This window comes from Sciurus carolinensis, chromosome 11 (genome assembly GCF_902686445.1).
Source record: "Sciurus carolinensis chromosome 11, mSciCar1.2, whole genome shotgun sequence".
Taxonomy (NCBI): Eukaryota; Metazoa; Chordata; class Mammalia; order Rodentia; family Sciuridae; genus Sciurus; species Sciurus carolinensis.
The window spans coordinates 113,058,981-113,072,221 of record NC_062223.1 but is presented as its reverse complement, the minus strand read 5'-3'; the positions used below and the strand labels follow the sequence as shown (position 1 = coordinate 113,072,221).

The following is a 13,241-nucleotide window of genomic DNA, read 5'->3' as shown; positions in this document are numbered from 1 at the left end:
CCTCCCAACCCTGATGACAACCCTCACATTTAAGAGCTCCAGAAAAGAGCCCACAGCAGTGGCCAGGCAGAGGCATCTGGGGAAGTAGGGAGGCCAGTATATTGACAGTAGTATTTCCCCATTCCTCAGGGCTTACCTTGAGCCAAGTACAGTGCCGAGAGTTCACAAAATCATCCCATGTACCCCTCCAGACAAACCTATGAAATAGATCATATTTCTCAGTCCCATCTTTTTTTTTTTGGAGGTGGGGGGGCTACTGGGGATTGAACCCAGGGCACTTTGCCATCAAGGTACATCCCCAGGCCTTTTTATCATTTTATTTTGAGATAGGGTCTCACAAAATTGTTGAGGCTGCCCTGGAAATTATGATCCTCCTTCCTCAGTCTCCCAAGTTGCTGGGATTACAGGCACGGGCCACTGCACCTGGCATATCCCCGTCTCTTAAAGAAGGCAATCAAGGGTGAGCAACTCACTGAGCTTATGAAATTGTAAGGAGTGACACTGAGCTTTGCTCCTGCACTCTGCTGGAACAGGCTAACTCCCAGGGTCTCTGGGTCTTGAGTCCCTGCTCGTCTGCCCATCCATTAGGTCACGTTTCCTGGAACAAGGGGAAGGCTCTTGAGAATTGCTCACCTGGTCTTTCTGAGTCTCAGCTTTCCGTTTTGTAAAATGAGGAAGTGTGGGCTGGACAGTGAATTGTATTAAACAATTGAAATCAGATGGATTCCAATAAAGCTGATAGTGGATATGTGATCCCTGAACAATTTTTAGCTCAATCATTCTAGGAGCCTTTTTTCTCACCAAGCATTCCAATAATTCTATCTTGCCATGCCTGTGATACAACCTAAATCCCCACTGCACACCAGCTTACTCGTTTGCACGTGAAAATTCATCTCTGGCTGCAGAGAGATGAACTGTGCGTGGGCATGTGTACTTGAAGCTGTGGCTGGGAGTGAGGCGAAGGATCTAAATGAGCAGATGGAGCTGCTGAAGATTAAAAGCGCAAATGTGAGGTTGGAGATGGACATGTGACAATGGGGTGATGCTCAGGCTGAGGTGAACCAGCACATCTGGCAGACAGCCACTGTCATACACATCAGCTTCCTGCAACTGGCCCGTGACAGGAGTCTAGCTCTGGAACTGGGGAGACCTGATACTGGGAGTGTCTGACTACGATGCTCGGTGGCAGCCCAGTGCTGTCTTCCAGAGAAGCCTGATATAGCCTCAGGGCAGAATCAGACCACAGGACAGAATGCCTTCAGGGAGAACTCATTCTACATTTTCCCCTTCTGAAATCAAGGTCAAATTAGAGATCTTGTTAAAAAGAAATTTGTTATCCAGCCAGATTCAGATTCTGAAATCCCAGTGCTTGACTGCCAAGCAGCCACCACAGGACTGGAAGCAGGGGAGTGGGTGATGGGTGTTCCTGTGGGCTCAGTTTCCTGTTCTCAGGGATTTGAGGTGGGTCGGGCATGCAGATCTGGGGCTTGAGGAGAAAAGAACTAACAATATCATGATGAATGTGTGGTTGGAGCGACAGTTAATGGAATCTACAGTTTTTCCTGATTCTAAACTGAGGACAAATAGCAAGAAACAGAGGGGTGTCTATCGGGAGAAGGGGCTTTGGGGCACTGATCCTAACACCTTTCACTGCACACAGGTCCTGTTGATAGTAATGCAGCCCAGTCCCAGGTCCTGGCGGGGCCCGATCATTTGGCTCCTGGCAGGGAACATGTCATCCCATTCCTGAGCTCTGAGTGTGCTCAGAACCCCATCCCAGGCAGGACTGGAGTTCTCAGAACTTGCTGCTGTGGATGTAATGTAAGAAATTGGGCTGGCAGCTGGGCTTGGAGGTGTTAGTTAGATGTAAAGGGGGCAGTTTTGGTTCGTCGATAACTCCCAGAAAAGACGCTCCGCAGATACAGGTCTCACACGAGGAACTTTTATTCAAGCGGACAAAACGTGTCCGCTTGGGGGAAAGGGGAAAGGGAAAGAGAGAAGAAGATGGCACAGGTTCTTTGTATTGGAATTTCGCGGGCTGGGAGGAACCAATCACGGAGGAGAATTATTACAGACTGACTGATGGACCAATGACATATTGGAACGTAATGTGGGGGGGGGGCAGGAAGGTTACAGCGAAGTAAGCCGGAAATTCCTGTAACGGGAGAGGTGGGCTTAACACAGATTGACAGGTGATGACAGGTGATGCCTGTAGCGGGAGAGGAAAAGGTGGCTTTATACCTAACAGGAGGGATCCTCATCTGTGCTTTTCCAGGCACAAAGAGTGGGAAGGGTAAACATGGTCTGCAGTGAACAGGAGCAGCCAGGAGGATGAGCAGATCTGTGAGCATGAAAGGGTGCTTTGTGGTCACTTCTGATAGAAAAAGTAATATTCGCTATTAAGCAAATGTCTTCTGCTTGACAGTCATCTGTCCTAGGAACCTCATGTATATTATATTCATCCAAAGAATGTGAGGTACGGGTTGTTGCTCTTATTTTACAGAGAGGAAACTGAGGCTAGAGAAAGTTGATGACTTCTGCAGGCTGCATTTAGTAAGTGGAGAAAAGCTTTATTTTACAGAAAAAGTTAACAGAGCATAGGGTCAAATTCTGACTCCCCTACCTACAGGCTATGGAACCTTAGGTGAGGAAATACCTAAAATTCCTATTCTTTCTTTTAGCTTCTGTACTTTAAATTCAGAAAAAAAAAAAAAAAAAAAAAAAAAAGTCCACCTCGCCAGGTGCTTGTGAGGCTTACATGGGGTGCAATCTTTGAGCTAGTACAGTTCCCAGTGCACAGCAGGTGCACAATGCACCGGCGGGGTCTATCTTCTCTCTGTGCAGAGCTATAGGACTCCAGCCTGTGACAGTGAAGGCCCTCTCGCACTGGGAAAGGGAGTCATTCTGAACATGCTTTCTTTGCCTCCAATTATTTCCTCCTCTAACAGGGCCTGGAAGAGAGACGTGTTTTCAAGACATTTAGAAAATGTCATCTATGCCAGGCATGGTGGTACATGCCTTTATCCCAGAGGCTCCGGAGGCTGAGGCAGGAGTTCAAAGCCAGCCTCAGCAATTTAGTAAGATCCTGTCTCAAAATTAAAAAAAAAAAAAAAAATTTTAAAAATGGACTGGAGATGTGGTTCAGGGGTTAAATGCTCCTGGGGGTCAATCCCTGGTTAAGAAAGAAAAGGAAGAAAAGAAAAGAGAGAGAGAGAGGAAGAAAGGAAAGAAGGAAGGAAGGAAGGAAGGAAGGAAGGAAGGAAGGAAGGAAGGAAGGAAGGAAAGAAATGAGATCCACAGCAAAAAAAAAAAAAAAAAAAAAAAATCATGTAGGACTAAACCTCTGGCCTCAGAAGGCTCTACTGTGCTCCCCCAAAATTCTCCAAGCCAAGAGGCTCTTGCTCTAGTCAGACCTCGGAAAAACACTTCCAAAAGCAGCCTCTGACTGAGGCATCACCTTGTGCCCCTCCTGATATTTTCTCCCGTCATCTAACTTCAGTGTCACCTAGCTGCCCAGTAGAGCTGCTGACGTCACATCATCTGTGAAGTCAGGGGACAGCTGTTCAGTTGTTATCTAGTACCTCTGTTGGTTTCAGCACAGTGATTGAGCTCCATCTTGGTCACATCCTCTTTAGGACAATCCTGGCTCCTTTGCTCATGGAAGCAACAGACTCTGCTTTCCTGGAATAGTTGGTGCCTTGAGGGTGATATGGTTGGTGCCCATGGCTCCTGGTCCACAGGACATGTCGTTGCTTTTTTGTTTTTTTTAATGCTGCCTGGATCCCTTGCATAGGGTAACAAGATGGGGAGGTGTAGCTGCGAGAGGAAGGTACGCCTCAGGCGACACAGAGCCTCCTCCAAAGTGAGAAAGATTACTGCTCTCACAGGCGCTCTGAAGCACAAATAATAAAATTTGACATTCCTCACTTTTCGGCGTAAAGATTATACCTATGATAGATAGCCATGTTCAAGAGCCAGGAAGGAGGAGTGCAGCCAAAGAGTGGGAGAAGGAGGGCCCAAGCTGCAAATCAGATAAGCCTGTCGGGTGTGCACAGAGGCAGCTGTTGCCATTTTCAAAGCTCCACTGAAGTCTCTCTCAAAAAGCATATTTTGCAGCCTCTAATTTTCTCCTCTTGCTCTTTAGCATCAATCCATTCTCCCTGTGCAATTCAGTAGCTTCTCGAAGGGTGTTTGTTTGTATGATGACAATATTGAGAGGGTAAGTCCCAGCTTCTCTGAGGCATGTCACCTGCCTGCCACTCAGGGACAGTACTATGGCGCCGGCACAGTGTACTCCTAGGAGCTCACACCAGCCCCATGTGGTCCACCGATCCCAGAGTGAGGGCCTCTGGGGTAGTGATTCTTCCAGCTCCCCCAAAGTACCAACTATTCATTTTGGTTTCAGGAATGAAGGTCTTAATTTAAGTCGATGTCTGCTTCACCTGTGAAGAACCTTCTCTTTGTGTTGAGTAAGATCTCTTTGGTGGTTTCTTTTCCTAAGTGTTTCAGAAAATGTCCAGCTTTAATTCCTTAAAGGACACAAAATTATCCATTCCCAAACCCTCAAACCTAAACCCACTGATATCATAGTTGCCCCCCGCCCCCACACGCACCTCAAGATGAAGCTGCTGGGTAATATTTGTGTAGCACTGTGATTCCCTAACATGCCTTCACAACCTATGTCAGTAAGCCTTGTTACTGTAACACATACTGAGATAATCAGCTTATAAAGAGACCATGTTTATTTTGGCTCACAGTTTTGGAGGTTTTAGTCCATGAGTGGGTAGCCTACTGTTTTTAGGTCTCTGGAGGGGGGCCAGCATATGGCAGGCACCTGGCTGCAGAGCACACTGTTCACCTCATGGTGGGAAGCAAAAGAGAGAAAGAAAACCAAGGTCCCATAACCCCCTTCAAGGGCACACCCCCAATGACCCAAAGCTCTCCCACTGGATCCCAACTCTTAAAATTTCCACCACCTCCCAAGAGTGACAAGCTGGGGACCAAGCCTTTAACACATGGGTCTTTAAGGGAAATTCCAGATCCAAACTATAGCGCCTCCAACCCTAATTTGACTGACAGCAACATGAGAGGCAGGTTGGACAGGTTCTGTCCTAGTTCCCCTGATGCGCAGTCTGGGAGATTAAGCAACCTGCCAAGTCACACAACTGGGAGGCAGCAGGGTACCTATTGGCATCGGATCTGCTATTTTGCTGCCGCCATTATTCTGCCTCCCCAACACCACTTTACAACCTAGACTGTTTGCCTGCGAACCTCCTCGCCAGCCATTGATCCCTTGTTATTAGCCCAGGAAATTCCACCACGTAAGAGAAGCTCCCCCACCATTTTCTCTCTCTCTCCCAGTCCTAAGAGCGGACACTCTGGTCGTCCGCCTAATAAAATCTCGTGTGAATCCCCAGGTTCAGAGTGGTTTTCTGGGTGCATTCATTGGGGCCATGACTCAGACTGGGACTCCAGAGTGCTTGCTCCCCTGGATTCAAGGGTCTGAGCTGCCTTGGCATCCAATCTGAGCTGCATTTTTCTTACAATACCATTCTCTGGAACTTTGGTATGGGACTCCTGGCATTCACTGGACAATGTTGCTTTAGTCAGCTTTTCATTACTGTGACCAAAAGACCTGACAAGAACAATTTTAAGGAGGAGAAGTTTATTTGGCACTCATGGTTTCTGAGGGCTCAGTTCACAGACAGCAGGCTCTATTCCAAGAAGCTTGAGGTGAGGCAGAACATCAAGACAGAAGGGTGTGGCAGAGGAAAGCAGCCCAGGACATCACACCAGGAAGCAGAGACACAGCTCCCCCCTCAGAGACAAAACATATACCCCAAAGGCACACCCAGTGACCCCACTCCTCTAGCCACACCCTACCTGCCTGCAGTTACCGCGTTGATCCCTACCAGGAAAGCGATGCCCTCATCAGGTGAGGGCTCTCAACCCAATCATTTTACCTCTAACCTTCCGTTTTCTCACACGAGCTTTTGGGGGATGCCTCAGGTTTAAACTATAACAAAAGTACATCCTGTCTCCTACCCTATAATGACCTAGTGATTGTACTGAAAGGCCAGAGTAGTGTCACTTACTGGACTTTGTACTTAGGGACTTGGAGTCCCCAGGCAACTGTGGTTTAAGGTTTTATGGACATGGGTCAACAAAAAGCGAGCAGCGCCTTTGAGGATGGGTCAGGAGCATACAGTAGGATAGAGAAATCAGTATGTGTACCAGTCAGGGTTCGGTACATGAACAGAAGCATCTTCCTGGCATTTTATTTTTATTTACTTATTTTTGGTGGTAGTAGGAGTTAAAAGCAGGGCCTCATGCATGCTAGGCAATTGCTCTACCACTGAGCGCTATTCTGGCATTTTAAGCAGATACCAATCTAACATGGGTACATAGGACACCACTGGATGGGCTAGAGGCCAGGCAAGGCATCAGGAAATGACTCCCAGGACCGCACAGAGCTTCCCTGACAGGGAGCCACTCCTACCACTGGGTCCACTGAATTCAAGAGCACATGCCACAGCTGTACTGGGTTTCAGAAAGCTGTCACCACCACTGCCACTGTGTCTATCTCAAGGCACTTAAGAGCTGGGAGTAGATGCCAAAATGTCACTGCCAAGAAACGTGGCCTTTCTAGCATGTTATAAGCAGAAGACAGCAAATGGGGCAGGAAGTGGTCTTAGATTGGCAGGATCTGGTTCCCACGCAGAAGTGCTGCTGTAGGGGGTCTGGGAAATGCGGCTTTGTGTTGGCTGGGTTCCAGACCCACAGAATGGGAGGGAGACTCAGAGGCAGGTATGACGGAGTTGAGCTCACTGAAGCAGTTTCCACCACAGTCACCACGGATGCCCACTCTCTTCTTATCACCAAAAACCCACCAAACATGCTGAAAATAAACATTCAGTTCTGGAGTGGAAATCTAAGAAGACTTTATTAGCACACCATCATCCCAGAACATATGGTATGTGTTTGCTAATCAGCACAGACACCACCTCTCTCAAGAATTATGGATGTATTTCGTTGTAGAGTTGAGAATTTCCATCCCATGAAGCTCTCTCAGTTGAGTGGCAAACCTGTTGTAATCAGAGCACAAAAGCCAGGTCAGAAATGTCACGTTTCTGAGCCATCCCCATCTTAGGTGGCAGCTGACTGGGAACATCAGCCCAGCGCTCTGAGTGGGAAGAGAAGTGGCTGTGGCACTGGGGAGCCCTAAAGATCAAAGGGAAGGCTCACAGGGAGACCACAGAATGCTGAAAACACTCTTACTGCAAGCAGCAGGTGTGACAGGCTGATCAGATGGGACCCTGTTCTCGGGAACTCCCCAGCAGGTTGCCACTTTGAGCTCATCCTAGCTAATGTGACTTGCTTTCTGTGGAAGAAAGATTTTATCTGTTCCTTCCATTTGATCAATCAGACAGAACTTGAAAAGGCGTAGATGTTATCCAAGCCAGCCCTCTCAATCTGCTGAGGCATTAGAGGTGTGTAGCTGTAAGGAGCCAACCTCCCCTCAGCCCCAAAGGCTCCCTGCCTTCTATGCTAGGGGAACACCTTCCAAAAACAGGCATGCTGGAATGTTTAAGCACATTAGAACAAGAGCAGAGCAGAGCAGGAGTCTGAGCAGAAAGAAGCAATGCATGCAATTAAAGCCAAGATCTCTTGAGTTGGCTTGCTGGGTGGCCTCAGACATGAGGTTCTGAATCTCTGCTTCTCCATTCCGTTTCCTCCAGGGGAAAATGCTACGCTCACTAGATATTCCTTTGTTTAGACCCCAGGCCATCAATCAGTCAATCAATAAAGTAGGACTCTGTTTCTGGAAAAGTAAAGCAAGAGAAAGGAAGATGCTAAAGTTTAGATTTTGTGTGTGTTCTGGGGACTGAACCCAGGGCCTCATGTGGGCTAGGAAAGTGCTCTGCCAATTGAAGAGCATCCTTAGTCCTATGGCTTAGCCCCGATATGTACCCTAAAGGCTCATGTGCAAAGGCTTGGGTCCAGGCCCTGGTGCTATTAGAGGTGGTGGAACGTTTAGGAGGTGGAGCCTAAGGGAAGGAAGTTCAGTCACTATGGGGATGCCCCTGAAGGTGATGTTGGCACCCCAGTCTCATCCTGTCTCTCTCTTTGCTTCCTTGCCACCATGAGGTGAACAGTCTTTTTCTGCCATATGTTCCCACTATGACATACTATGCCACCACAGGCCCAAAGTCACAGGGCCAAGTGAGAAAGAACTGAAGCCTCTGAAACTGGAGCCAAACAAACCTTTACTCCTTATAAGTTGATTTTCTCAGGTATTTTGTCACTGTGATAGAAAGCTGACTAACACAGAGTGAGAGAGAAGGAGAAATGATGTGAGAAAGAAAGAAGCAATGGGGGCAAGTGAAGGGGAGAAAGCTGGAGAGAATGAGTGGCAAACAGACAATGGTTGTAAGTATGTGGGACCCATCCCTCTGGAGTTGGAGGCTGAGCATTCCCCGATTCCTTCGAGGAAGACTTCCTCCAGGGAAGTAACTGCCAGGCCCCACACAGGCCCAGGCAGAAGGCATGAGGGCTCCTGACTGAGCTCCATGTGGCATGTGGTCCTTTGCAAAACAGTGCTTGGCTTGGCCTACTCTTTCTGAGATGTCATCAGCACTTGGGAGTGGCCTGGCTGGGTGGTGACCATAGTGTACCTGGGCTCAGCTGTACACAACTTCCCCAGAGCAATGCCTGCATTCAGCTGCACGGCTGACTTCTGCGAGTCGCTGGCAGCCAGCTTCAACAGGACCGGCACCAGGTCTGTCTTCAGCAGGGAAGATGCAACGCTGGGCACCTCCATGCAGTTGCCAAGGCAGAGAGCAGCATTGCCCACCAGAACCTCGTCCTCTGAGCTGAGCAGCTTCATCAGAATGCTGAACTCTACAGGGAAGCACGAGAACAAGTAACGGCTCCTCTGGATCCCCTAAGTGGTGTCTGGCAATGGAACACGGGGGACCCAGGAAGGTGCTGGTGGATGCTGAGCTTCCCCAGAAACCCTGGGAAGAATTTGCTCCCTCACACATTCAACAAATGTTCACTGAGTGCTATGATCTCCTCAACCCTGGTGCTCAGGACAGCACCCAGCACAACGAGCTGTGCAAGCCAGGATTTCGCCTAAGTCCCTCCACACCTCACGATGGTGACAGTCCCACTTGGCAGCCTGAGTGGGTGGCAATGTGCTTGCATCCTGTATCTTCCCAGAAGAAAGCTTCCCATCCCACAGTGGGGCCCTCCTCAGTCACCTGTAGCTTTAGGCTCAGACTCTTCACTAAAGGTTGAAGGTGGTTTGTTTTCATTTCCTTTTCCCTCTATGAAGGAAGAAAGCTGGTGCTGGGTCAACTTAAGCAGACTTAGAAACCATTTTAGTTTAACTTGGGGAGAGGAGGAGGTTTCCCAGCATCGACCCTGTTACCTTAGAGAGACTGTTCAGCTGGCCTCCTGCCTGGGCGCTCTACCTATGCACAGCCAAGAGGCTAATGAAATTGTTTCTGATTTGGACGTGAACTGACATTTTGTTATGCCAACACTGCAGACGTCCATGGCTCCCTTTGCAGCCTCAAGGTGGACGAACCTCGGGGATGTGGGTGCCCTTGATGAAATCCTCACTTACTTTTATCCAGTCTTATTACTTCTTCCCGTGCTTCATGGTAACTATTCGTGCAGATAGCCAGGATCTTTATGGCATAACGTGATGCAGTCTGGCCTCCTGTCTAGATTTCAGAATGAAATCAAAAAGTAAAATCAATCTACAAGATTCTTACCAGAAAGTAAAGGGAAAAGTCACAGTGGAGCTAGTGGCCTCCTGAACTTCTAAGAGAAATTCCACTGAGAAGAGCATGTGCTTCCTGGTGAGCAGGGAGAGACTGTCACTCACATATGCTTCTAACGGCCCATTCTCCAGGCAGGTGTAGGCCTGTCAGGTACGCCCGACACCTCTGGAAGGCTTAAAAAATGAGTGGCTGAGAGGAGAATGATACTGTTGACAGGCAGATCTACCAAAAAGGAGAGGGAAAGGCCCTCCTGTGTCATTTCACCTTTTGAGAATGAAGCTGACAGTCACTGTAGAGAACATCATGAACCTAGATCATTTTAAGAGGTGACAAATGTCAAATCACAACCTTAAAACCATCCAGTGCAGGGTTTTAAAAACACATGTGTGCATGTATAATACACATGTGTGAGCATGGGATCTGCAGCCTCTGACAGGTTTACGGAAGTTGTTTAGAGAGAATGACATCATTGTCCAAGTGGCGGTGTCAACTCAGACCACTGTCCAGCCCTCTCCACAACCTCCTGCCTCGCTTAATATTGCTGTGCTAACATGAGTGGGCCTCACTGGACACATACGTTGGAGGTGAGATCCAGACATGGCAAGCCTAATAATTCACTTTGCCCTTTCAGGTGAGCCAGATACTCCTTTGGATTCACTGTGCTCATTTCAGAGGAAAATTCCCACATCCTTTGGCCACAGGGTAACTCTGCAGCTTCCGTATCTCGTAACTGGAGTTATATCCAACAATCTCCAGATGACTACTTAAAGCATCATGAGCCCATGAACAAAATAATTCACTTGAGGAACCTTGCAGAAAGTCATTAAAACCATCTTGTTAAAGGACAGAGGTCACACATTTTGAAGTGAGGCTTGACAGATAAGTAATTTTTTCTGGATGCATTTTAAAGAGCAATTTACTTATTCATTCAATGATCTTTTGCTGATGCTCCCAGCATTGTCCAGGTGGACAGGCTGAAGAGAATACCTATTCTGGAAGTTTGAAATCTAGCAGGGATGACACAGTGGCACATTACTCAACAAAGCTCACCTTCATTCTGGTCCCTGAATAAACTAAGCTACTACTGGAAGTCTCAGTGGTCGCGACCACGCAGCCATTTTACCTTCAGGAATTTAACCATTTTCTTCACCACTCCTGTTCTCACAGCCTCCTTGATGATGTTCAGAGAGGAAGAAAGGGTCCGGCTCAGAACACCAGCAGCTCTCTGTGTGACACAGAAGGAGGATCATTAAGTGTCTGTTTCAGAAATGCTGACGACCTTTAAAAGTTAACAAGAAGTTTGGCAAGGCAAAAGCAATCATCCGTATCAGAAGCAGAACACGCACCTGGATTTTTAAACAATGTAATGGCCAAGTCACATGTGGCAAGCATGGTTCTTGTTAATGAAGCCGTGAGGAAGGCAGTTCAGAGGGCTGAAAACACAGCACCCCTGGAACACAGAGGCCCCTTACTTCAGCTTTACACAGGACCAACCAGCTCAACTTGGAAGAAAAATCCTCACTGGTCCCTCCCAGAGCTCAGTATCAGCAGGGCCCTCATTAGGAGAGGTTCTGCTTCCTGGATCGATCCTCTCTTAAGTTTTCATTTATCTTTCAGAATCTTTGTCTTTTTGTTCTATTTTATAGGAGATTTAATTTACATTATTTCCTAGCTCTCATGGCTTTTTTAAAATAATATCAAATAGTTACTGTCTTAAGGGTATTACCATCTTCAATCTTTCTCAGGATGCAAATGATAGTCACTAATATTTTCTTCTATTTTCTAATATCTTTCTCTGGGGTCATTTTTTATTTATCTTTGTTTTTATATTTATGTGTGGTTTTCCTAAAATGTCCAGTGACCCTTAGCTGCCCAATAACATTTATGAAAAAAGCAATAAAGATGTGTTTGGGCATGCTGTGTTCATAGGAAGTTTGTGGATAGGCAGGTAGAGAGGGGGCACTCTCAAACACTACAAAGACCACAGTTTTCTCGGGCCTTTCAATTATTAGAGGAAAAAAGTATAGGACTTAAGTTCCATCACTCTTCCCCACTGCAAAACCCTAACATGGGTCCCATGTATTGGTTTTGAATAAATCTGCCTCACTATGCTTCAAAGAATAAAGTGTTCTTTTATGCCTGAGGATAGATCCTTGCAAATGAGGTCCCCCACCTCATATTTGTGCCCTCTATCATCCCTGGTATCGTGAAATCTCTATGACTCCAGGGTATTGCAGGACAAATCTGCTATCCCCCACCCCAGTCAAGTCTCCTCTCTCTGTACTCCACATGAGAGTTTCTGCAGCCCTGACTAATTACTTTTCTTGCAGTGTTCTCCATTCTCCAGAAATGTGTTAAAATTACTTACCCAATGGTAATCTCTTCTGTACACTTTGTCAATGTGGATTTCTATCTATTTTTTCCTTTTCCCAATGCCTTTAATCTCATTTTATGAAGGTCTTCAGGTGAGACTGAATAAACTTGTGCATTATATTTTTGATACTGTTTCTTGGGCCTGCTTCCTAAAGATGCTAGAATTCTGCTAGAGATGACCCTACAAATCCCTTTTTAGGCTCAAAACAGTGGAGAATATGTACTATACAAGGACCAGATTTCCAGGGTGAAGCTGCAGTCCCACTGGGAAACAACCAACTAGGACACACATGGAATTACAGGAAAATCTGACCCAAGAGTTTCCCTGAAGACACAGGTCCAGTTTTAGGTCTTAACCATACAAAAAAGCCCCAAGCACTCGAGAACAGTGGTACTGATCACTTTGAGGTGGGTCACAAGCCTCTTCTGAGGTTCTACTAAAAGTTATGATGCCCTTCTTGGGAAAATGCATATATACTTGGAATCTACACAATTTCTTGGGGTCCAGGGAACCTGAAGACCTACCACATTTTCATGGAGTTCAGGCTAAATCCTTTCTTCTATAATGCCTGCACTGACTTCAGGGAGTTGTGAGTGCCAGCCCTAAACAAAGTAGGATGGATCTACCGAGAACCATTTTTAACCTCTGGAACCATTCCCCAGCCTGTAATCCTTGAAGGGCTAGTTTCCCAGACTTGCCTTGAATATGAGCCTGACTGTGGCTCTAGGTTTTAGGCCCTGCCCTGACAGGTAGGAAAACAGGGCTGGTTACTAATGTGAGTGAAGAACACACTGTACGATGATGGCAAGTAGCCTCTTGAATCATATTAATATTCTTATCCTGATGCCTTGTGCTAACATAAGCCGTTCTCAGTTTCTTGGCCAAATGGCAGGACACCAAAAGCCTTTCCAGCATATGTCCCCAAATGGTCCAAACCATTAGGCATAAACAAACTCCAAGATCTGTGGCTTCAAATCATGGGCCTAGTTTGTTATTCTTTCAATGATGGAAGAAAGGAATTGTAAATAAAATCCTTTGGCCTGTTGGATCTGGACAAAATCTCTTGAAACAGGATA

General features: G+C 46.8%; 1 protein-coding gene across 3 annotated transcripts in view; it reads right to left on the bottom strand.

Annotated features, from left to right (window-relative positions):
* Window positions 1-6,919: 6,919 nt before the first annotated feature.
* Window positions 6,920-13,241, bottom strand: part of Ttc12 (tetratricopeptide repeat domain 12) — a 46,421-nt gene continuing 40,099 nt past the window's right edge. For all 3 annotated transcript variants that reach the window (XM_047519272.1, XM_047519270.1, XM_047519271.1), the window contains exons 19-22: window positions 10,915-11,016; window positions 9,632-9,731; window positions 8,676-8,901; window positions 6,920-7,085 (exon numbers count right to left, since the gene is read on the bottom strand). In XM_047519272.1, coding sequence (XP_047375228.1) covers window positions 7,010-7,085; window positions 8,676-8,901; window positions 9,632-9,731; window positions 10,915-11,016 — 504 coding nt within the window. In that variant the 3' untranslated portion in view covers window positions 6,920-7,009. The remainder of the gene's footprint in view (window positions 7,086-8,675; window positions 8,902-9,631; window positions 9,732-10,914; window positions 11,017-13,241) is intronic.